A 21,900-nucleotide genomic window follows, 5' to 3' on the forward strand; every position below is an offset into this window, starting at 1 on the left:
AGAGATGTTACTAGGTTAGCAGGGCGGCGGACTTAGCTGGAATTACCCTGCCGCTCCCTGAAGATGCGGAGAGCAACGTTTCTGTCCAAGCTAGCCTCGTACTCGCTCGGCATCCCAATATCACAGAGTTAGGGTTGAGAGGGAACACGCAGGATCTTGCCCGGGTTTGCGACTTGAAGAGAAGCGACGGTGGACATCTACTTCCATTCCTCGAATCCATCCTCGTTAGCTCAAGTTTAGGACGCCTTGAGGATCCGTACCTTTGCGAGCTGGAGTCGTCGCATCTGACCAAAATTCTAAACCTCGGCGCGGAAGTCTCGGACATTTTCATCGAAAATTTCTGGATATCGCTCACCCACGACCTTGCGACCCAGCATCTGACTGCCATCACACTAAACAACGTCGCTGCCAGCGTCGGCGACGTAAAAAAGCTCTTGAAAAATGCCCGCGGCCTAAGGAGTTTCGCCATGGACATCTGGGAAGGGCGTGTCTTCGCCTCTGATGTTATTACCGAGTTAGAGGAGCATTGCCCGGCCCTGGAAACGCTTTGTCTCAAGTTCGTTCCCCCAGGATGCACAAAAAAGGCGTATGTTGGAGATGGCGACCCGTTCTCGCTGCGCAACTTCAACAACATACGGAATGTTTGGATCGACAATTGGAGCATTCTTAGGTCCATCCAGGAAAAGCCAGGACCGGTCACACGCCCGCTTAACCCGGGACGTCACGATTGGACAAGCCGCTGCAATGAATTCATGTCGACGCTTCCAGAGTCAGTCGAGCGGCTTCATTTCAGCGGCTCCGTTTTCCCCTCAATATATGAATCGGTAAATGAGGAATGGTCTCTGATAGAGGACTTTGAAGCTCTTGCGGTAGATCACAAGTCCGGTCGCTACCCCAAGTTGCGAGAAGTGGCAGTAGAGGGAACCAGTGGCGTAGAGATGGTGAGAAAAGCTTTAGAAGATTGTGGTTTACGTGTTCTTTCTAAGGCGGAGAAGAGGCCATTTCTGTGGTTCTGAAAAAGGCGACAAGGACAGCAGGAATGACGATTCAAACGAAAGGTGGCTCAGTTAGCTATCCGCGAAGTCTGTATACGTGTAATCCGTACATCGTCCTGAGAACCCCTAATAGATGTATGTTACTTTAAAGCCATTAAAGGTCCTATGTAATGTAATCACTTTCATCGCCGCTATTGTCGTTGCTATTTGTTTCCTTTTTTTCCTTTTTTTCCTTTTTTTTCTTTTTTTTCCTTTTTTTTCTTTTTTTCCTTTTTTTTTCTTTTTTTCCTTTTTTTTTCTTTTTTTTCTTTTTTTTTCTTTTTTTTCTTTTTTTGCCGTCGTCGTTAGCTCTATTATCATCGGTTGACGTCGTCGTCTATTATTCTCTCTACTGTCATCGTCCTCATGGAGTCATGGAGGTATTAGGCTTTCTAGGATCAAAGTCATGGGAGACACTGGCACACTGCCCGCATAGCAAAAATCTTCTCCCGGACATCCAAATTGCCCGGAAATCAGACAGCGATCTGACATAACAGTTATGATTGCGGATTCATTGTCGACTAACTTAAGTGTACACGTATGAACTTCGGGCTTAGAGCCGAAGTTCGGGTGACCAACAACACTGCTCCTTCTCATCTACCAGAACATGCCGAAAGGGACGAACGAGATCAAAGCATCCTGCCCATGAATCCCTTTTCCCACCCGTTGCAGAGCCTCCAGAATCTCCGCGGAGGGCTTCCAGTCTCCAACATCAAGCAACCATCTCGGAAACGAGCTGACATGATCCAGTGAGCTGTCGTCGGTGCCTTGAGACGACTTGCTCGCTTCAGTACCATTGCCACTGCTCTTCGAACCATCATTATGGCCACTTCCCAGGTTGGCATCGTGGTAAACCGCGCTCTCACTGCTGCCGGACACGCGAGACATGTTGGGCGGGATCTCGACATGCTTGTCGAAGTTGGACGGAACCCCGGGCGCCGCGTACGAAAGCCGCCAGTACCCGCCGCGACTCATCTGGTTCACGTCACAGGACATCTGAAAGGTCTTCAGACTGGGCATCTGATCCAAGGCCTTGCACATCGCCTCAATCAAGGGCATCATGACGTCTTCCTCCGGAGTCCGCCGAAACTGCACGGGACACTGGCCTATCTGGCGGCCGGTCTCGAAGTACCACTCTCCGGACAGTTTGACCGGCTCGAACTGGAGGCACATGTAGGTCACGTCCTGCCAGAAGGGTGCAGGCTGCTCCGAGGAATCGTAAGGCCAGAAGAAGGACTGCTCCAGGATGCCACGGTAATCCAGTTTTGCGAAATTGTTGAGCAGGCCGTGCATCGTGGAGCAGAAGTTTGCGTGGTATCTTTCGGTCACGAAGTCTAGCAGCTGCTCGAGCTTGAAGCAGGCCGAGGGGTCTATGTAGACCTTGGCGAAGTTGTGGGTCGGAAGCTGGAACGCGATCTCAGAGTCGGGGTGCTCATATTTGTCGAGGAACTCAAAATCATTATAGCCGTCCGGGTCGGCATGGGCGAGAATGAGGTCATCAAGCTTCGGGCACGCCTTGGCGATGGCGAGGATGCTGGAAGGGTGTACCTGCGGAGAGGCATCAATGCAGGTCGTCTCGAGGGAACGGATGCACGGCGCCACCGGCAGCGTGTCAAGATCCGGCAGCTCGATGACCGTAAATTCGCGACGGCGGTGTTGGCCCTTGACAGGCATGCCTCCCGGCACGACCTTTCCCCACGTCTGGCAGTTGATGGTCAGGCGGATGGCTTGGCGATCCGTCCAAGCCGAGAGGATGAGGAGCGTCTCCGAGACCGCTCTGGACGCCTCACGGCCTGCTTGGTCCATGTCGAGGGCCTTGTATGGGTGCTTGATGATACGCTGGAGGTATTCGTCCAGCTGAATGCGCAATGTGACACGCTTGACGAAGTTGCGACGGTAGGGGCTCGCGGAGAACATCGACTCAAACTTTTGGATATCGTCCTCGAGGTTGCTGATCTCGATGGTGCGGAAGAGGAGGCGCTCGATGGCACGCTGGAATTTGCGAGAGACCGTTGCAAACCGGGAAATAAGCCGAAGCTTGGGTCTGTATGGGTGGATGATGTCGTTTTTGAAACGGTGACTGATGATGCCGTCGACGATCTCCTGCGGAAGTCGATCCATGGTGGGCGAGAGGACGTGGTGTGGTGAAGTTTGACAGAAGCCAAGAGGAAACCTGACAGGAAAGCGTGGATATTGGAAGGTGGAAGTTTGTGTCGGGGGAGGGCTGGTGAAATACTTGAACAAGCTGTGGCAGGCTCCCATTTCTTATGCGGGAACATGCATGCATGACCCAGAAAAATGCCAACAAGTGTGTAGGCGGTGACAAACGGCATGCAAAAGGGGGCAGCCTGTTTAGCAAACAAATGAGGAGGTCACTTGCAGAGTTATCACCACCGGATAAACAGCATGTCTTGGTAGACTCAGTAGACAAGGGAACAACCTTTGTTGATTGAGTGTAAAGAGATCTGACTGTGGTTTGGAATAATAATAATACATTTGCTTTGTGCACATCAATCATTTCAATTCCTGGTCTGTTTTCCTTCTTCCTCATGGTTCCCAATTTTGGCAATGCTGTTAGAGATTCATTGCTTTCCGAGCCAAGACTTGGTACCAAGAGAATTGCAATGTGGAAGGTCGTTACTGCAGCTGATATTTTATCAAATATGACGAAATGGTGCGCTAGATCCATGTGACAATCGCTTCCTGGTGGTGGTTTGCGATTGAGACCTTCCGGAACATATCTTCTAGTTCACTTGCACAGCATCCAGACTCTGCCAGGCCCCGGGCACGCAGTAGGACTCGGGGCTTGCCCAAGGGAAGCCCATCTAGTTCTTCTCTGTACTCTCGGTCCAGCACACCCGGGAGGTAGTATTCCACTTTCAAGGAGTTCGTCGAATACCACGTGCTGAGGCTATCGGCATCTCGTAGCTTAAAGATCTGCAAGGATCTCATCTGGGCGATGGCTCTGGTGACTGATCTGAGCAGCGGCATGACCGTGTCGGGGTTCACATCGAATCGTTCAGGTGCTTTCATTCGTTGAAAATTCCGTTTTGCAACTTCTGGCTTCATCTTCTTGGTCAATTCCCCTAGGAATGCAAGGGCCGAAACGGTCTGTTCTTCTGTCCCATAGCCAGGAGGACTCTGATCTTTGAGATGAAGAGCGAAAGCTTCCTGGCCCTTCTGGGGGCCGTTGCGGAAGTACCACGTTCCAGAGGGGGCTACAGGATTGAGCGTGATGAAGATGTAAGTGACATTCTCCCAGAACGGCTGTGGGATTCTCGCGAGACTACTAGGCCAAAAGAAACAAGGATCCAACGGACCACTGTATCGAAATCTTTTGACGCTGTCAGCTAACCGGCGTAGAGCAAGAGAAAGCGAGTCTTCTTGCTGGCTTGGCACCAGGCTCGGCGGGTCGTGACCGGTGTAGTCAGGTCCGTCGATGTTAAAGTAAACCTTGGCCATTGAAGGTGCCTTGCTGATGGCTTGAACCAAATTCTCTCGCAAGCTCTGACGGAAGGCCAAGAATTCGCCAGGCTCGGTGTAACTCAGAAAGGTGCCTTTGAGACAGGGAAGTTTGGTTGCTAGTGCCAAATACGACAATGGTGAGAATTCGCGGAAACCCGGTTTTTTGCGAGACTCCGGGTTATTCAACAAAAGCCACCAGATGCAGTCGACTGGGGGCAGCTGCTCCGGGTAAAGGATTTCGAGATAGTCGTACTGATAATCAAGCTTGGTGCCAGAAAATCCTAGTTGATAAGGACGAGCTGTGATGAATAAGCCGATGTTGCAGTTCTTTTCCCAGCGACACAAGCATTTCAAAAGATTGAGAATGGCATTTGTCGCGACTTTGTTGTTGGCCTCTCTCTCGGTTGCTTCGGGGTATTTCTGACAAAGCAGAAGTTTGATCTTAAACCCGAGATGCTTGAGAACATTGCGGCGGTGCGGGTGGGTGAAAAGGTCTGCGAAACGCTCCAGTTCGACATGATTGATGTCAATTTCCCTGAAAGTATGCCGCTCGATGGAGAGTTGGAATCGCTTGGAAACCGTCGCGAACGTCGGAGCACGACGGCGCCCGGTCAACCAAGGTGAGTAGTCGATAATCTGGTCAATGATCTCTTGTGGTAGTTTCTCCATGGTGGTGGCGCGTCGTCGTCGTTATCGTCGAGTGACGCGGCGAGTCCGAAGTAGATTAAGGAAAACGAGAAGGAGTTCTGATACACCAGTGAAAGTGGGAAGACTTCAGAATAGCAGACGGACATCTGCCGAATGCTGAAGTTGGGGCACCCAGAAGGTGAAATATGGAGGGAGAGTGACCGAGCCATTCACCCTTCCACATTCCGTCCGTGTCGGGAACATATTATCAAGTCATTCCATGATGTTCTTCGCATCTGCCATCCATTTTCTTTGTGATTTATCTTTTCGTGGATAACGCTGGCATTGTTGCCACCGTTACTGTAATTATTCCTTCATCATCGCGACTTCTATCAACTTCCAGGATTACATGTATTGTCCCTTGTCATTCTGACAGATTCATCGTGCTTCCGTCGGTGGTGTTATGTTCTTTGATAGAGACCATCTAATTCCCCTGTGTCCGTGCGGCTATACTTCCCATGTATTTGATTACTCGTATCAAAAACGACAGTAGCGATAACGATAATGAGGACGACGATGAGTACAACGATGAGGGATAGCTATAATCATAGTATTGGAACTATAATAGTATAAGGTATGTAACGGTTAGGACAGAAGCAACGACGACAGTACGGTTAGTAGAGTATGACTACAGGGAAAGTAGCCGCTGTAGCACAGGAAAAACAGACGGTCTCCTTTGATAATAGACACACTAGGCACCTGTGCTTCATGTGAATGAAATGAACAGGGGTTGATTTTGAGACTGCGTTAGATCTCTTACCCACTAAGCCCTTTGTTCAGCTGCAGAATGTCAGTCATTCATCATGATATTACCACTTTTGTCTGTCATAATCTAACAGCGGTGGCTCAAAAATCTTTATACTAGCGATGAGGGATACGACTGGCTTCGTAATGGAGTTGAGGTCTCAGATAAATGATCTGTTAGGCGAGTAGAGCTCGTGTACCACTGATAAAACCGCTGACCCATGGCTGACATCAGCGTGATTGAACTACCACACGTAAAGCACCCCTGGAGATACGTCAGACCTCAGAAAATTTGAAGATCTGACAAACTGAGCAAGAGTGATTGAGGATGAATCACTGTCGACTTATTGTATTCCTGATGGTGATGGCCTCACTACAATCAATCGACCCTGCTGAGACGCCGATGACTAACTGTTACAGTAACCAGCCAAAACGGGCCGCGTCAGCATCCCTTAATTCTTTCTCAGGGGAAAAGGCTCAGCATTATTGACGAAGAGATTGAATTATGCTAGGTATCTAGTAACCATTGAACTCCCAGGAAACGATGGAAACCCAACACAGAATGCCTTCATGACGCTAACCAACCATATATACCTGTACCTGAACGCCACGCTGGGCTGGGACTAAGCCAGAACCCCCATTCATCGACGCGTTATAGACATTATTATAAACATGGAAACATTACTTCTCATCACCTCATCAGATCTGAGCCGGCTTGATCTTCGCCAGCTCGGTCGGCAAGCTTGAATGCTTCATCTCGCTCTCCCCATTCCATCCCCGGAACACCGGGTGAGACAGCAAAGGCGGGGTTTTAAGTCGTATCGTCGGCGGGCGGACCGGTCCGGCGTCCTCCTCAACCGGCAGTGTAACCCGCCGTGTGGGGTACTTCTTGTGCAGGATCTGCCACGTCTTCTCGACTCTTGCCTCATGCTCAGTCCAGTCTCCGCGTAGAGACATCAACAATCCTTCTCCCTCCTCTTCATCTTCAACACTCGTCCTTGAGCTGGTCCTCGCGTGCCAGGTGCGTGACCTTGTGCGGGCGGGCGGCGACACGGGAGTTACGGTAGAGACGTCCGTCCGGCTCTGTAACGACTTGCGGATCATGATGCTCCGCTGCAGCTCCTCCTCCAACAAAATTCTTGAATGGCTGAGCTTCGTCCGGCGGGCATACTCCTCCCAGGTGAGGTTCGGGTTGCGGAGGATGGCTGTGTTGTACTCGTGCGCGAGCTGCTTCTTCCGGCGGGCGCGGGTGACGACGAGGTAAATAGAGACGGCCGCGACGGTGAGGATGAGAGAGCCGAGGACGGCCGAGACGATGATGAGGGTCTTGGTGCTCGGGGTGGAGGCGGCGGTGTTTCCGGAAAAGTCAACGGCGACGGGATCGGTGCCGATCTTTACCACGTCGTTTCTCGGGACGTGCGGGATCTTCATGTTTCTTCCCAAGTGATTGGGATATATAGCGAGTGACGGATATAAGTGTTTAGTTATTATAACGAACGTAAAGTGGCCATGGAATTCGACAGATATGACGGCCGGGCTGGACGCGAGCGAGCGTGGTTGTGTGGGTTGATGATAGTTGAGTCACGAAAAAAGGTGTACGATCCCTTCTCGCGGGCGGGTGGGATGGCTCGGGTTCTTGTATATGGGGTAACAAGCAACAAGCCAAAAAGGCGGTAATTCTATTTAAAAAATTGATTGGGATGCAGAACCCCAAGCTTACTCCGTGCAGTACCCACGTCTCTTTAGTCTCCTGACCGCGCAGGAACGCGGCACTCACCGTATTATTTCACGGGCTGCAGGTGATGCTTCTTTCTGCACGCCATACTGTTCTGCCACGCTTGGCGTAGGCGAGAGGGAACCCCTTCCCCTCCCCGTATGGGGACCGCCGTCGAGTCCGCGAAAGCCACCCCGGAGAGGAAGGCAGAGTTCGGATACGGGCTTGGGAGGCTGAAGCGAGAGGCCTTCTTAGAGGGCAAACATGGGCATGAAGACGTAAGCATGCCCTCTTGGAGTGGGATTCGGGATGGCTGGGGCACGCAGAAAGACGAATGGCCAGCTGTCTCTGTGGTGATCCGGCCGTTGGCCACGATAGTCGGAGGCCAGATGCTTCTTCTTCTTCCATTGTCAGGCAACCTACCGGGGTAAAGCAAAAAAGACGTGGAGGCATCACTCCATCGCTCGCTGTGGCACAGTGAAGACCAGGGGGAGGGAAAATTCGCTGGAAAACACCAAGAAGCGGACTTTAGGGCTGCCAGGGGCTCTGGATTGGCCGCTTTTGCGCTATAATTGGCCCTGACTAGGCCATGTCAGGTGTCCAACACGAGGTTAGGCACAGTAGCGCCGCATTGGCGGAGGGGCCCAAAAGCAAATCCCGGACGACGTGCCGGGGGTGACCAGGGGAGTTGGAGAGAGAAGACGGGGAGAGGCCCTCGACCGCGGGATGGGCTCACGAACCCGGCCTATCAGGGCTGCTGGAACTCCCGGTGGCTGGACAGCGGCCGAGCCGTGCTTTACAAGGATCGGATGGTTTGTGTGGTGTTATTGGTGGTGAAGTGTGTGAAGATGGGCACTGCGCTGGCCAGTTGAGTGGCATGGGATTTCTCCGCGACGAGACTGGAAAGCACATCGGCCGCATTTTTGGCCATTGGGCACTGAGGTGTCTGCCGATTTTGCGGCTGGTGATGTCTCTGCCAATGAGTTGTTCTTTTCTCTGGGTCTTTGAAGCACGTCACGTTGGAGAAGATGTGAGTGCCCGATGTCGAGATTCTGTCTGCATCGAATGTTGATTGACATGCATACGAATCTACAGATTCGAATCGTTCGTCCATCTGCAAGATGAGATGAAGCTTCATTAAAAAGATGGTCAGGGCTTTGGGCTGCCTCTGCAAAGCCATTTGACTTCAGTCAATGAGCGTTGTTGGCATGTGAGGGAAAAAGTTTTCAACAAGACCCCTGACATGACGATCTCCTCCCATGTCTCGCTAGAACAGCCACAATAGCGGATTTTGCTTCTGGCTATGCTTCCTTTAGATAACAGATAGCACACCGCTTCGCACCGTTTGCGCTTTTCCGGCAAACAAACAATGTCCAAACTTGAGTCCGGAGTTTCTTCTTTATCATGTGACGTCATGTTGCGTGTAGCGAATGTATGTTTCATTAAACCAATCAAATAATGCAATTCCACGCGCATTACCCTGCATCTGCCCGCTGTCTCGTTTGTCTGAAGCACCTTAATCCCCGGGCCATGGCCGCTTCACAGGCCATCCTCCAGCGCAAAATCCAACACCACAACCTTTCTTTGCTTCTCCTCGGTTCGCGTGTATATTGAAACCACCTGCCTTGACCCAGACACAAATGTCTCGAGCTGCGGCTCCCCGAAAAACCCATCCCCCTGCCACAGGCATCGATACTCCAACCGCACCGTCGCATCATCCGCCGCCGCAGTCTCAGGCAGCCGGGCGCCCACAACCGTGAGTTTGTTATCTCGATTGCCCGGCAGAGCAAACACCACCGTCCTTTTCCCGGGTAAAGCGATGACATCTCCCCGGGCCCCCGTCCGCGTCGGCAGCGCGTCAGGCAACGCGTGCCTGCTCCATTGGCCCTCGGGACTGCGGTAGTAGTGCATCCAGACTTCGTTTTCGCGGTTCAGGGCGTGGAACCCGCCGTCCTCGTCGGCTGCCTGGGCCTCCTGGTTCAGGATACCACTGTTCTGCGGGATGTCGAACACGATCAGGCCATCTGCGTCTGGGAAGACCGTCTCGCCGACCTCGAGATTCGCCAGCCGCTCGCCTCTGCTGTTGTTGAAGGTCTTGCCGAGATCATCGCTCGATACGTAGAAGAGGCTGTAGTTGTTCTCTGGACCGTTTGGTCCGGCTTGCACCGTGTGCAGGCGCGCTTCCGGGTCGTCGACGCCCTCGTACCATACGAACCCCCGGTATGTCCCAGACACGTGCACGCGGCCGTTGGCATAAGAAATGCCGTTGATGTATGGGTTGTTCTTGACGCCGGTGAGAAATTGGCCAATGTAGGAGTAGGATCGGTCCTTGCTGCTGTACTTGAAGAGGTGGTCGGAGCCTGCACCGGCTCTGCATTTCGTGCGTCCGCATCAGCTGCAGGTTTCATCTTCGCGAGATTGGGAATCTCAACTCACATGCCGATGCGATAGCTCAACAAGAGATCATTGTCGACGCGAATGAAGCGAGGGTACGTCGTTTCCAGGAAGATCTTTTCAATCGCCAATTGGCCGGTGCGCGTGTATCCCGGCAGTTGATTGTGTGTTGGGCTGAACAGCGATGCTCCCCACTTGTGTGTCTCTGGGCTCGTCGCGACGCCTGGTACTGACATGCGAAAGTGCAATCTGAATACAATATTATCAGCGTTGCCGTTTATGAGATCGTGTGATCGAGAAACTCACGGATCACAGTGGTGGTCAAAGGCAACGTGGATTGTGCCATCCCCCTCGCATACACCTATCGAGATGGTGTTGTGTCCATCATCCGCCGTCTGCTCATAGTCCTCAAAGGTCAATGTCTCCCAATCGCCGAGTGTATCCTTGATGGCTCGCCGCGCCAAGCTGACGAACAGAGCATTACTCGTCGCGTCTTTGTGCCTGTAGAAGCAGGTATACTGCCATCCGTTGAAGGTTGTCAGCGCATCCTGTTGGAAAGAGTTTGCATTGATTCGGTGCTCTCTACGCGCGTCGAGCGCTAGCTCCGACTGTGACAAAAGTTTCAGTTGGGATACCATCTTCTCTAAAGCCGATCAGCAGATTTCCCAAAGTCAAATATGCGCAACATGGGAATGGGAACCCCGCGTGTAGAGGCCCGCGAGCACCCCTCCATTTTCACCACAGTGACGTACGGAAACCCCTACTCCTTGGTTCGGGGAAGAGGGGGCCGAGCCAAAGGAAATGGACGGATGGCCGCGCGACGATTCCCCCGATGTGCCGACGCCGCTCCCGCCTCCCGAAGCTTGCCCCGACCGCCGACACATTTGTATGACCCGGCGGTTCTGACGACGCCCGATCCTACCTGGCATGAGTTAGTGCGTGCTGAGCAGCCTGTTGGTCCGGCTAGGTCGAGGCCGTCGAACCATGCCATCCCCGCAGGTTTCCCCCCGTTTTCTCCAGTTCCCCCGCGTTTGCAGGCATGTGCTTCTTTGTTCTGCCCAATGAGGCGCATCGGGGGAGGCTGGAAACGGGGCCCGTCCGAGAAACTGAGCAAACAAGACTTTGGGGAGCCGAGCCGTTCAGGCGGTAATGATGAGCGGAATGTTACATTGTGCAAATTGGTTATAAACATCGAGATACGTCCGAAGTTTGAGCTGTTGCTTTGCAGGGTTGCGTTTGCTCATCCTTCTTTGAGAGTTCAAGAGGCAGAAGAAGAAGAATAAACAGAAGATGGTCTGGAAGGACAAGAAGATCAACAACAATGACGACCGTCAGGCGTTGGAGGCCACCACGCCCACCAACACCAAGACGGTCTCTTGGCTCAAGGACTCTGGGCTGAGGCCGCTCAACTTTGGCCTGTTCTTCCTGCTCTGGGGAGACGTCGCGCACGGCTTTGATGGCAGTCTCATCAACAACTTGCAACAAATCAACCAATGGCAAGATGGTTCGTTGCCGAAACTGTACTGGTTCCTAGTCCAACACAACTGACATACTCAACAACAGACTTCAACCACCCTCGCGACAGCCTCCTCGGAGCTCTCAGCGCGTCTTACTGGGTTGGCAACATTATGGGTGTCCTGTTGATCCCGGTTCTTTCTGACCGGACGGGTCGTCGTATCGCTATCGCGGTGGGATGTATCCTCTGCATCGTCGGTGCCGTGATCTGCGCGGCGACTATGAATGTTGGGGCATTCATCGCTGGTCGTCTTCTCCTTGGCATGGGCGGCGTCATTTGCAGCACCGTTTCAACTATTCTAATGACCGAGCTGGCATACCCGGCGCACCGCGCCACGGCCACGGCACTCAGTTCCACAACCTACTCCGTCGGAGCCATCTTGGCTGCATGGGTTGCCTTTGGCAGCTTCCGCATCCCAGACTCTTGGTGCGTATTATGGTGTACGACATACCGAGTTATCAGCGGCTGCTAACATGAGCAAATAGGGCGTGGCGCGCGCCGACAGTTGTACAGGCCGGCCCAAGCGCGATGGTTTTGATCGGCCTCTTTTTCCTCCCCGAGTAGGTTCGCCAAGAAATCTGCTCTTGACTCGGTGTGGTTAACCTTTGGACATAGGTCGCCAAGATGGCTCTGCAGCAAAGGCAAAGAGCAGACTGCGTTGGACATCCTGACCAAGTACCACGGCGCCGGCGACCCCAACGATGCTGTTGTTCAGCACGAGTACAATGAGATCAAGGAGACGATTGAAGCCGAAATGACTCAGAACAAGAACCCCTTCCATCTTAAGGCACTATTCGCGACCAAGGGTAACCGCTACCGTTCGTTCATCATTATCTGGTGCGGTATCTGCAAGCAGTGGTCAGGCAACGGTCTGGTCTCGTGAGTCAACCGAGCCGCTGGGATGGACCCATAGCTCACAATGCACAGGTACTACCTCGGCAGCATGCTCAAGAGCGCTGGCATCAGCAAACAGATTGAGACGACCCTCATCACGGCAACCTCGCAGATGTTCAGTTTCGCATGCTCATTCGCCTTTGCCTTCTTGCCTGCGCGAGTCGGTCGCAGGCCATTGATGTTGATCAGCATGGCCCTCATGTGGGTTGTCTTTGCTGTTATCACTGCCACCACGGGAGCATACGTCGAGACCGGGAACCGCCATGCGAGCTACACTACAGTTGCATTCATCTACCTCTACAGCGGTGTCCACAACCTGGGGTGGACGGGAGCCCAGATGCTCTACAGTAAGCACGCGAAAGCCAAGGACCAGGCATGCGGGATGAGGAGTTGCTAACGCCGCTTAGTCGTCGAGATCCTGCCTTACCACATCCGCGCCAAGGGCATGGCCATGTTCAGTCTGGTTGCGGGTATTTGCGGGGCCTTCAATACCTATGTCAACCCTGTCGGCATTGCGGCCATGTCGTGGAAGTTTTACTTCTTCTATGTTGGCTGGATTCTTGTGCAGTTCGTGGTCGTGTACCTGTTCTTCCCCGAGGTAAGGATGAGCCCATTAACCGTGTGGGAGCCGATGCTAACTCCCCGAAGACCAAGGGACCCAGCTTGGAGCAGATTTCTCTGCTCTTCGATGGAAAGGATGCTCAGCTTGGCAGAATCAATGCCGTGGCCGATGAGATGCTCGATGAGAAGAAGGATGTCGCTGTTGAAACGAGGGAGAGGCAGTAATTTGCATGGTTTGTTGCGGAGTTGAATGGCGTGGAAGATACCCAAATACCCATTCCACATTTTACCCAACCAGCATAGTTCAAATCGAGTCAATAATGCATGGTGCAATTGTTCCTCACTTCCGTGCCTTGTGTGAGTCCCATGGAATTTCAACCATAGCTCCCGTGGGATTTTGCCCCCGTAGAACTCATCCATGGGACAGGCTCTGCGCACAGAGTCATACCCCGCGGAAATGACCACTGTAAAATCTCAATTGGGTTAATTATGGACGTGGGGGGCTTTGTTCTTACACACTACAAGTTGAGATGCCAAGACATTGTAACGGCGCATCTATGACTAGCCGCTCGTAGGCAGTGTCAAGTGCAATAAGCCCCTTTGAACCAAAAAGCATCTTGGCCGGCCATCACAATGCCAAGACGTTGGCCAACTCATATTGAAAACACCACAGCACAGCCTCAAACATAACGACCATGGGATTGATGAACTCAGAATGGCAGCTGGCGGATGTTTCCATCCTGTTGTAAAATATCTACCAACGGCGTCTTTGTCCGACAACGAACCATCCCGTTCACTCTTTTAGCCTGAAGACGAGACAGCCGGTGGCACGAACTCAGATCTCATAGATCGTCTCTACCGTTTGTCTGGGTCTGGGCCATAGAGTTTCTGCACGTTCCAAGATGGCATCGTCACATAGAGCGAAGATGTCTTTGCCTGTGCGAAGGGGCATCTTGACTGGCGACCTGTTTCCTATGTTGAAGACATTTCACGATTGGATACGCCCTCTGAACTATGACTTTACACCAGCTATTAAGGATCAATCAATGTTTCAGGAACTCGTAGTACGATTTACTATTGGAAGGAGTATCAGATGATTGAACAGATGAGCGCCAAGCCTGTCGGGGTTATTGCGGCCTTTGTGAGTCCGTCGAGACTTAATGACGAGAACGAGACTGAATTTAAGAATGGAGATATTTGAAACCAGAGCAGCAACTTTCTCTCGAAAGAACGGACTCTGTGGCCAATGATCGCCCGCTTCCTCCAAACGCCGATAGTTTCGGAGCTTCGCAATTGGCAAACAAACTTCTTGGCCATGTGTGTGTCCCTCGTTCCTGGAAGGGTTCGGTTAGGGTCCCTTGCGTAGGTTCCGCTCCGTGGATTGGCGGGGTGCCATGGTAGTTAGCCAACATGGGTCGCGGAACGAAATCCTGCCCATCGGTTAGAGCGGCCTTGCCCTCGTGGTCGCAACTGGGCAACTTCATTTAGAGTTCTACCATTTCTGGCCAGACGGCCGAAGGAGGTCGCCGAGTCAAGCCTCCCCGACCTGTCATCAGGTTTGAGATTGCGAACCTTGTGTGCGGCTCGGATAGGACCGAGGGCTGAGCGTACAACACCAGGCTGAACGGCAGAGTCACTTCATTGAAGCTCATGATGAGTCTGTAAATGATAGTCCAAGTCAAATGCTCCATTCCTAGTATGTACAGTAAATGCCTATTCAGGGTATATGTCATGACATGATGACCAGCTTTCAGAGAAGCTGACAAGGCCGTGTGGTCCGTTCCCCAGTCATGAAGCTCTAATCATTCGTAAACCGTCTCCCAAATGCTGCCTGGCGTCAAGCTCCTGTGAGCTTCTATGAGTCCGTAGTCACCACCGACTTAAATCCCAGAAGACCTTGATGACATGGCCGTAGATGTCGCACTGAATGAACTCGCGTCACTCCCTTTCCTGCCTAACGCCGCAAGCTTTGGTCGTGTGACCTGCGGGGTCTTATTGACCTCCACAGATACCGTCGTGACCGTTTCGCACTGAATAGCCATTCCCATAACCGAGCCGTCTCCCATACCAAATCCTCTCATGCTGTCTGTGCTTGTGTTTGCGTCAACTCCGAGGCCTTTGAGACTGCCTGATTTTGTGCCTTTCAGGGCAATCTTCTCGCTCCATTTATCGCGTCGTCTCTGCCTTGGGCGGTCAATGCCGCCAACCACAATAGTGGTGTTACCGAACTTTGGAGGCTGGGAACACATGAAGGAAAAGGTTTCCAGACCAGTCTCCTGGGAAGGTGGACCGTCACAAGCGAAGACAATCGACCTTCGCGTAGACGAGTATAGGACCACGTCCAGCCAGCCATTACAGGCGATCATTGCTCCTGCAAAGCAAAAGTAGCCCAAGGATACCTCATGCCCTGCCATGGAGGCAAGACGCCCTGCAGCTAGCGGGGTAGTACATACGACGTACACCAGGGGATATAGTAAAAAGGTGTGCTGCCGGGCGTAATCTGGAATACCTGGTAGTCGTCTAAGAATTGTGGTGAGGCATACGATTCGAAAACTTTGCATCCGTGACATTCGTGTACTGTTGTTACTTGTTGAGGTGCTTCCGCTCCTGCAAGATGATGCTCTTCCAGATTGCGATCCAACACAGGTCGTTCCACTGCAGGTTGATGTTTCTCCGCATGTCGATGAGCCGCAGCAAGCTGGCTCGGGTGCGGGAGAGCCACAACAAGGAACAACCCCGCCGCTCCGTCGCGCCACTTTTTGTAGATGAAGAAAGATTATGAAGTAAATAATTGTAGTAACAATCAAAGAAATGAAGATCCATAGATAGTGTAAGGTGAGTCGGATGTCCTGATACTTCGAGTTGATCCAGCACTGTGACCATGTTAGCATGTAGTCCCCTGACTCGGTTTCGGTCTTGGTCTAATAACTTACCCATGCCCCTGCTCTAACGTACAAGCCGCCGTCATTCTTGCCGTTCTCCGTGACAATCACGCCGAGGATTCCGGTGCCGTACACGAAACCCCACATCATGACAATGGCGGTATGAAATGCCCATGTTGGCAGCATCTTTGCTCTGACGATCGATATGTATGTATGCATGGCGATAGCCGTGATGAAGACAGAGGAGGCGAGGTCGCCTGTCGAGATAAACCATCCTTGCGTCCAGCAAGTTTTCGTTCCCACCTCAATCGCATTTCTTGTAAGCCACTCCACGTTCAACAAGAAAGCCAATGCCTGCTGTATGTCGGCCAGTAGAAGGTTGAAGATTAGTACCAAAAACTGGTTTGGCGGCTCGTTGATCGCTCGTTGTATCCATGTCTCTTTCGTCGGCTTCTCTGATAACTCTTGCTGGGATGCCGACCACTCATTCGGGATGATAAAAGCAGCCTCCGTCGGCGGTGGCGATTCGACCTTTGCTATAGGATCCTTCTTTTCTTCCCTCGGTGGCCCGTTGTGCCATGTTATCAGCTTGTACGTCAAGAACGTTAATAAGCCGAGACTGGTGAAGAAGGAGAAGAACCCCATCGCCGCCACGGCGGCGAGGCCATGACGAAGGACCGGAGGCAATGGGCGAATCGAGTAAGGCGAGTTATCCGAGTCGTAATGGTCTATCGACTCGTTCATCTCCGCAATGTTGAATTGGTAGGCGGCGTTGCGCAGCTGCGTGACGATGTCATCCGGCAATCGTGGGCGGGCTGCCGGTGGGGTTATATGACGAATTGCTCAGCTCCGGGGGTAAGGCGGACTTGTGGGCGATATAAGAGGAGATCAGAGTCCGAGATATACCCCAGCTCAAGTTGACAAGCTATGGATGGGGGAGCTAACGGCACATCCTCTATTCTCCGGTGCCAAGATCCCTCATCCCGGTCGGACAATGAGATACGGTCGAGTCAAGGGCAGCAGAATTGATTCAGCGACTCCTGTGGGGGGACATGAACGTTTCCTTCCTCTTCGGAGGACCATCGGCAAACATCCCGCGCCGCCGAGTTGCGCTTCACAAGCAGCGCACTGGTAAACAGCTGATCTTTCATAATTTTCGATGATTAGAGTTCGGCTTCTGGTGGTGTACCATCTCAGCCTATGGGAACATGTCTGAGTAGGCAGAGAAATGTGCATGTTCCATCCCCGTTCCAAAGCGTTCCAGGCTAAAGTATGTGTTGACGGGACGGGCTCTCATCAGCTCGGCGACCCGCGGACCGGACTGACTAACTCACTCTGCTAAGAGCTGCGACGGCTTGTTGGAGCAGGGTCAATCCTGCAGAGTTGTGCAAGGGGCGGCACCATTCAAAGTATTTCATTGGTTCACTCGTACAGGTTGAACTCTGTGCAGCTTCAAAATGTCCGAGCACGACGTGATGCCACGAGTTGGAGAAACGGCCGTGCCCTTCCCTTCCGCCAGTCGCGGTCGATTCCCGTACGCCTTTACGAACTGTTGGACTCTGCCTGGCCCTACCAGCGATCCTAGCATACGCGGTTCCAGCATTTTGACTGCCTCATGGTTCTTCTCCGCAACGGTCTCAGGATGCACAGCAACGCGAGACCGTAACCGAGGCAGCGGTTAGTCATATAGCCGCTCGACTTTGATGAGAAATCATCATGAGCCTTCAACTTCCCCGGTTCCATTTCCCCATGGTAATTGAGGATGACAGTCTTAGCCGTTCGGATAATTTCTTCTGCCAAGTGAGAGTCAGACGTTGATCAGTCTGGGGAAATTCCCCACGTGATTAAACGATCGACCGATCATATTAGACTCTTAACACTTGCAACAGAAACATCGTATGGTCTTGGCCAAATCCACAATTGCGCCCGTTAAGCATGTAGTATGCTGACGGTGGCAATTATTTACGGTCTAGGCGTCCTCCCACGTGGACTGCATTCTAGAAGGCCGGATCTCGCCCGAAATTTTAGTTTCCCCTGAAGTACGATAGATCTCAGGCTACGAAGGAGGCTAACGGGAATAGGGTGCGAAACCACCCTGCGTCGTCTCCTAAAAGTCTGGCCGGCACTGCCTTTGGTTTCGTTTCGACTCACCGTGCCCTGAAATCTTCCACTCAACACTTCTGCAACCCTCATGACAGGAGATCTATCTTGTATGCAAGATGCGAAGTTTGCTATTATTACACAGCCTCCAACGTATTAACGGCGTGCCCGTGGTCATTCGGATGGCTTGTCTACCGGCCAGGCTGTCTGTTCCTACATGAACGTTATCCGGTACCATTCCCGCTATTACTGCGTAGCATAGTGGTACACACATCATGTGCCTGCATGGGTCCCTTCCATCAGCCATTCAAGAAGCACGCGATAGAACCCAATCTGGACATAAGCTTTTAGGCTCGTCCGATTACTAGAGATTTCGCACGAAGGGAACAGTATTCTTCCAATTCCCATGACTCTTTTGAGGGAATTCGAAGCGCCTCTGTAGAGAATTACTGATTAGAAGGCATTAGTAGCTGCGGGTTTGTCGTGCAATGAGCCCATGTTGAGTTGTTGCCCGTGGCATTCCACCGGGATAGTCCATAGAACAGTCGGGTTTTCCGCGGATGCAGCTTCAGAGTTTCTCGTCTTTCGAACTGGTTCCGGGTACTTTGCCGGGCCTGTCATCCTAGCTTCGGTGGCCCCGTGCTTTGAGTTCTGCTCAACATCGACTAAACCATCGGATACCGCCGTTAGTCTATGTCTTCAACGACTTAAAGAATGTAGGCTGTGCTATCAGCAAATCGCGACTTCAGCTCGGAAGTCGAAGAGGCGAATCCTTCGCAGTATCGTCGGATCGGATGCTAACAGGTGTGGATCGCCGTTGTCAGTTGCATCGGTTGGAGGTGGCAAAAATGCGTGAAGTTGTAGTTCGGATGTATTGAGCTACGGCAAACTCCTGGGGGACGCGGCAGCGCCGAAAGCGGTTCGCGAACATATGACCGTCTTGGAATGGCTCACTCATGTTTAGTCTGACTAGCTTGTGTCATGTAGTCTTAGCAACAGATGATTCTCGCCCATAGTTTGAATCTCGTAGTAGGCACCACGAAGATTCCGGCTCCCACCTGTGACTAAGGTATTCATACTAATGATCAATCAGTAGTCAGATCGGTGTTCTCTCCGATAAATATGGTCTCAAGTAACGCTACAGAAGAGCGTAACTGCCGAGGACTTCACATCAACTATTCAACATGCGGAGGTGCTACCCGTGTCAGTCCTCTGCAGGTTCATGCGATGCACGAAACCTTCTTGGTCTACAGGACAAATACCGTGGATAGTACCAAACGAGCGGACCGCGGGGACACATCCGAAGGACGCGACGGATGAGTTCTACGGGCTGGCCGGGTCTCAGTATCCGACATTCACAGTTGTTGCTGCCCGCGTTGTCGTAACATAGATGCGAGCGGGCGCTAGATGTAGTTGGTGAGACACGACAACATTCAAAGACCGAACGTCCAGAATTCAGCCGTTTGGAGCTACGCTGAAACATCTACAGCTCTTATCGTCCGGCGCTTGGCGGAGACACACGATCTCAACAGGGCGCCATGACTCGGCTTGACAGGAACAGATACATTGTATGGGCGTCTTTGGGGACGAAGTATCTCCTACTGTGACAGGCCTAGTTAGTACACTCTGATACGTGGCAGGAATAATGCGAATTGAACATGCCACGTAGACAAGCGAGATTCGAAGGGGGAGTTTGCTTTGCGTACAGTCAGGACAAACATGCGGCTGGCCATTCACTTGATCCCATGTCCACGGCACACGGCGCAGCTTTACCTACGTTTTGTGCGGAAGGATAGCATACATGAATTAGGGGTAAGGGTCATGGCCAAATGTCTGTTTGCGAGCTGAATACGAGAGGTGCTACAACAAACCCGATCTGGACCTGCATCCAAAGGGTGACACAGCATGCGATGGCTTCTACAAGCTGACTCTTACTGGACAGGTTTCAATCGTGCCCGTTGACCGCCAGAGACTGCAAGAACACACCGCTGAGAGATATACTTCGCCTCGGCCATGGCATCTTATTGAAACCCTTCAAAAGGAACGAGGCGAGAACCAAATTCAATGAACGCCAACTTTCTTACATCTATTGTATCCTGGCAGGCCCTCGACATTGGCTTTCACGCTCACTACATTCCGAGAGGACGCTCCCGAGCATGCGCCTACCGACTTTCAACTTCCTCTCTCTCGTGATCTTGGCCGAAACATTTAGCCTCGGAAGATCATGCACAACTCCCCCGACGAGTAGCAACGAGACCTATCCTCGGTTCTCCTACGGGGAGGATGTTGTCCCAGACCATGCAACCGCCGCCTACACGATGAATCACATCTCGCTACTGGTCAACGATCTCGAAGTCAGTCTCGACTTCTACACTCGTATTCTTGGCATGCGAGTCATTCACCATATCGAGGCGACTGAATGGTTTGGCATCGTCTATCTCGGCTACAGCCATGGCGGCAGAAACGGAACCGGATGGCAACCGAGTTCGGAACTCTACCGGCAACGAAGTAACATCGAAGGTCTCATCGAATTAGTGTATCGAAGCAATCAAGCTGGCAGGCGAGAACCGGGTGGGACTCTCTCGCATTTGGACTTTGTTGTCCCTGATGTTGCCGCGACGCAAAAGAGAATGAGGGATAATAATGTGACGATTATACGCAAAGCTGGAGAGTTGCCACAAACCCTTCCAAAACCCCGTGCCCGAGCATTCGGGTTGTTGAACCTGACGAAGGTAGAGAATGACGCAATTCTTAAGGCTATGCCTCGGCATTTGATGGTGGCGGACCCGGACGGCAATATTGTTGAGTTCCAGCCCCAGATTTAGGACCAGTCAGATTGTTCTCATATCCTATGAGAACCTTCACTATACAACAGGCTTGTTGGAAGAATATCTCATAGGGTTAGTATGCCGACGTGGCGGGTGATCTCACGTATACTGGAAGGAAAGAGAGTTGACTATGACAGCGTGCCAAGTGTTCCATCCCACAAGAGGTTTGATAGTTTGTGAGGAACAACATATGCCAACGTGATGTTTTTGAATGATTTCTTCATTGTCGAGAAACTGCGGGGCATCGTCGCAGCAACTGGTCTCTCACCGGACCCCTTAACACGTCCTGCTGAGGTTTTCCAGGCCAACAATTAACTCTATTGCTTCAAACAACAAGCCGCTCCAGCCGACATGCCACGGGAAAACAACCAGGCGGTGAATCCAGTCACTATCGGAGGTATTCACCCGATCATGGAAGCGTTCTCCATCTATGACTATTTCGCCGCATACGGAACAAGCTCTTGTCTTTGCACTAAGTGTGGCACTTGGTCGGCAGCAGAAGGCGAAGGATGGACCGGCCGTGCTTTAGCGACTGGCTCATGGAGCTTTGCGGGTTAAGATTCGGTCTCGACTGACCAGGGATAGAGGAAATAATGTGATGGCTTGAACACTTTTAGGTTGGTGGGATAACTCCACGGCTGTTTATGGAGGTGATCTCAAGCGGACTGTGCAGGGCGGCCGGAGGGGCCGGCTGCAGGGCGGTGTCCCCCGGAGGCTGTGAGGCCGTCGCAGGAGGGCTGCAGAGGAGAGGGGTGAAGAGTTCTCAGCTCATAAGGATATTGGTGGTATGGCTCCTAATTTACTAATAGAAGATGCCAAGCAAAGTTAGGCGAGAGGTTGGTTCTGTGCTCGGTTGTCATTTATCCGCCAGAATCAGCTGATAAGTCGCTCCTCGACAAGACCCCCTTGCAAATTGCCCCAAATGTGGTCGTTCGCTGCGGGCCGCTGTGCCTCAACTCTTCCGAAACCAGTCTAGAAGCCGTTGTAGAGTTGACTGGCGAAGTGCGTTATTCGTCCGGGGAGACCGGCCTCGCACTCGAAACCTTGGCCGATCCACCCGTATGCAAGTGCACATGCAGGC

The 21,900-nt window shown here is 52.2% G+C and overlaps 7 protein-coding genes across 7 annotated transcripts; 2 read left to right on the plus strand and 5 right to left on the minus strand.

The window, feature by feature from the left end:
• Window positions 1-1,631: 1,631 nt before the first annotated feature.
• Window positions 1,632-3,155, minus strand: CGGC5_v005003 (uncharacterized protein; the record flags this gene model as incomplete). Its single annotated transcript, XM_032030862.1, has 1 exon — window positions 1,632-3,155. The coding sequence occupies one exon, from the start codon at window positions 3,153-3,155 to the stop codon at window positions 1,632-1,634; it is 1,524 nt and encodes a 507-aa protein (XP_031892919.1).
• A 558-nt stretch (window positions 3,156-3,713) lies between these two features.
• On the minus strand, window positions 3,714-5,168 carry CGGC5_v005004 (uncharacterized protein; the record flags this gene model as incomplete). Its single annotated transcript, XM_032030873.1, has 1 exon — window positions 3,714-5,168. The coding sequence occupies one exon, from the start codon at window positions 5,166-5,168 to the stop codon at window positions 3,714-3,716; it is 1,455 nt and encodes a 484-aa protein (XP_031892918.1).
• Window positions 5,169-6,629: 1,461 nt separating this feature from the next.
• On the minus strand, window positions 6,630-7,361 carry CGGC5_v005005 (uncharacterized protein; the record flags this gene model as incomplete). The annotated part of the gene is made up of 1 exon (XM_032030884.1): window positions 6,630-7,361. One exon carries the CDS (start codon window positions 7,359-7,361, stop codon window positions 6,630-6,632), a length of 732 nt encoding a protein of 243 aa, XP_031893049.1.
• A 1,822-nt stretch (window positions 7,362-9,183) lies between these two features.
• Window positions 9,184-10,676, minus strand: CGGC5_v005006 (uncharacterized protein; the record flags this gene model as incomplete). The annotated part of the gene is made up of 3 exons (XM_032030896.1): window positions 9,184-10,015; window positions 10,081-10,287; window positions 10,345-10,676. The coding sequence occupies 3 exons, from the start codon at window positions 10,674-10,676 to the stop codon at window positions 9,184-9,186; spliced, it is 1,371 nt and encodes a 456-aa protein (XP_031892920.1).
• A 652-nt stretch (window positions 10,677-11,328) lies between these two features.
• CGGC5_v005007 (Lactose permease) lies at window positions 11,329-13,234 on the plus strand (the record flags this gene model as incomplete). Its single annotated transcript, XM_032030907.1, has 7 exons — window positions 11,329-11,542; window positions 11,602-11,980; window positions 12,040-12,114; window positions 12,170-12,433; window positions 12,482-12,795; window positions 12,856-13,046; window positions 13,097-13,234. The coding sequence occupies 7 exons, from the start codon at window positions 11,329-11,331 to the stop codon at window positions 13,232-13,234; spliced, it is 1,575 nt and encodes a 524-aa protein (XP_031893454.1).
• A 2,358-nt stretch (window positions 13,235-15,592) lies between these two features.
• On the minus strand, window positions 15,593-16,635 carry CGGC5_v005008 (uncharacterized protein; the record flags this gene model as incomplete). Its single annotated transcript, XM_032030918.1, has 3 exons — window positions 15,593-15,664; window positions 15,811-15,882; window positions 15,943-16,635. The coding sequence occupies 3 exons, from the start codon at window positions 16,633-16,635 to the stop codon at window positions 15,593-15,595; spliced, it is 837 nt and encodes a 278-aa protein (XP_031892915.1).
• Window positions 16,636-20,147: 3,512 nt separating this feature from the next.
• On the plus strand, window positions 20,148-20,816 carry gloA-1 (Lactoylglutathione lyase; the record flags this gene model as incomplete). The annotated part of the gene is made up of 1 exon (XM_032030929.1): window positions 20,148-20,816. The coding sequence occupies one exon, from the start codon at window positions 20,148-20,150 to the stop codon at window positions 20,814-20,816; it is 669 nt and encodes a 222-aa protein (XP_031892917.1).
• Window positions 20,817-21,900: the final 1,084 nt, after the last annotated feature.

The sequence above is a fragment of the Colletotrichum fructicola genome (assembly GCF_000319635.2).
Source record: "Colletotrichum fructicola Nara gc5 chromosome Unknown KSG_Nara_v1_contig03, whole genome shotgun sequence".
Classification (NCBI taxonomy): Eukaryota; Fungi; Ascomycota; class Sordariomycetes; order Glomerellales; family Glomerellaceae; genus Colletotrichum; species Colletotrichum fructicola.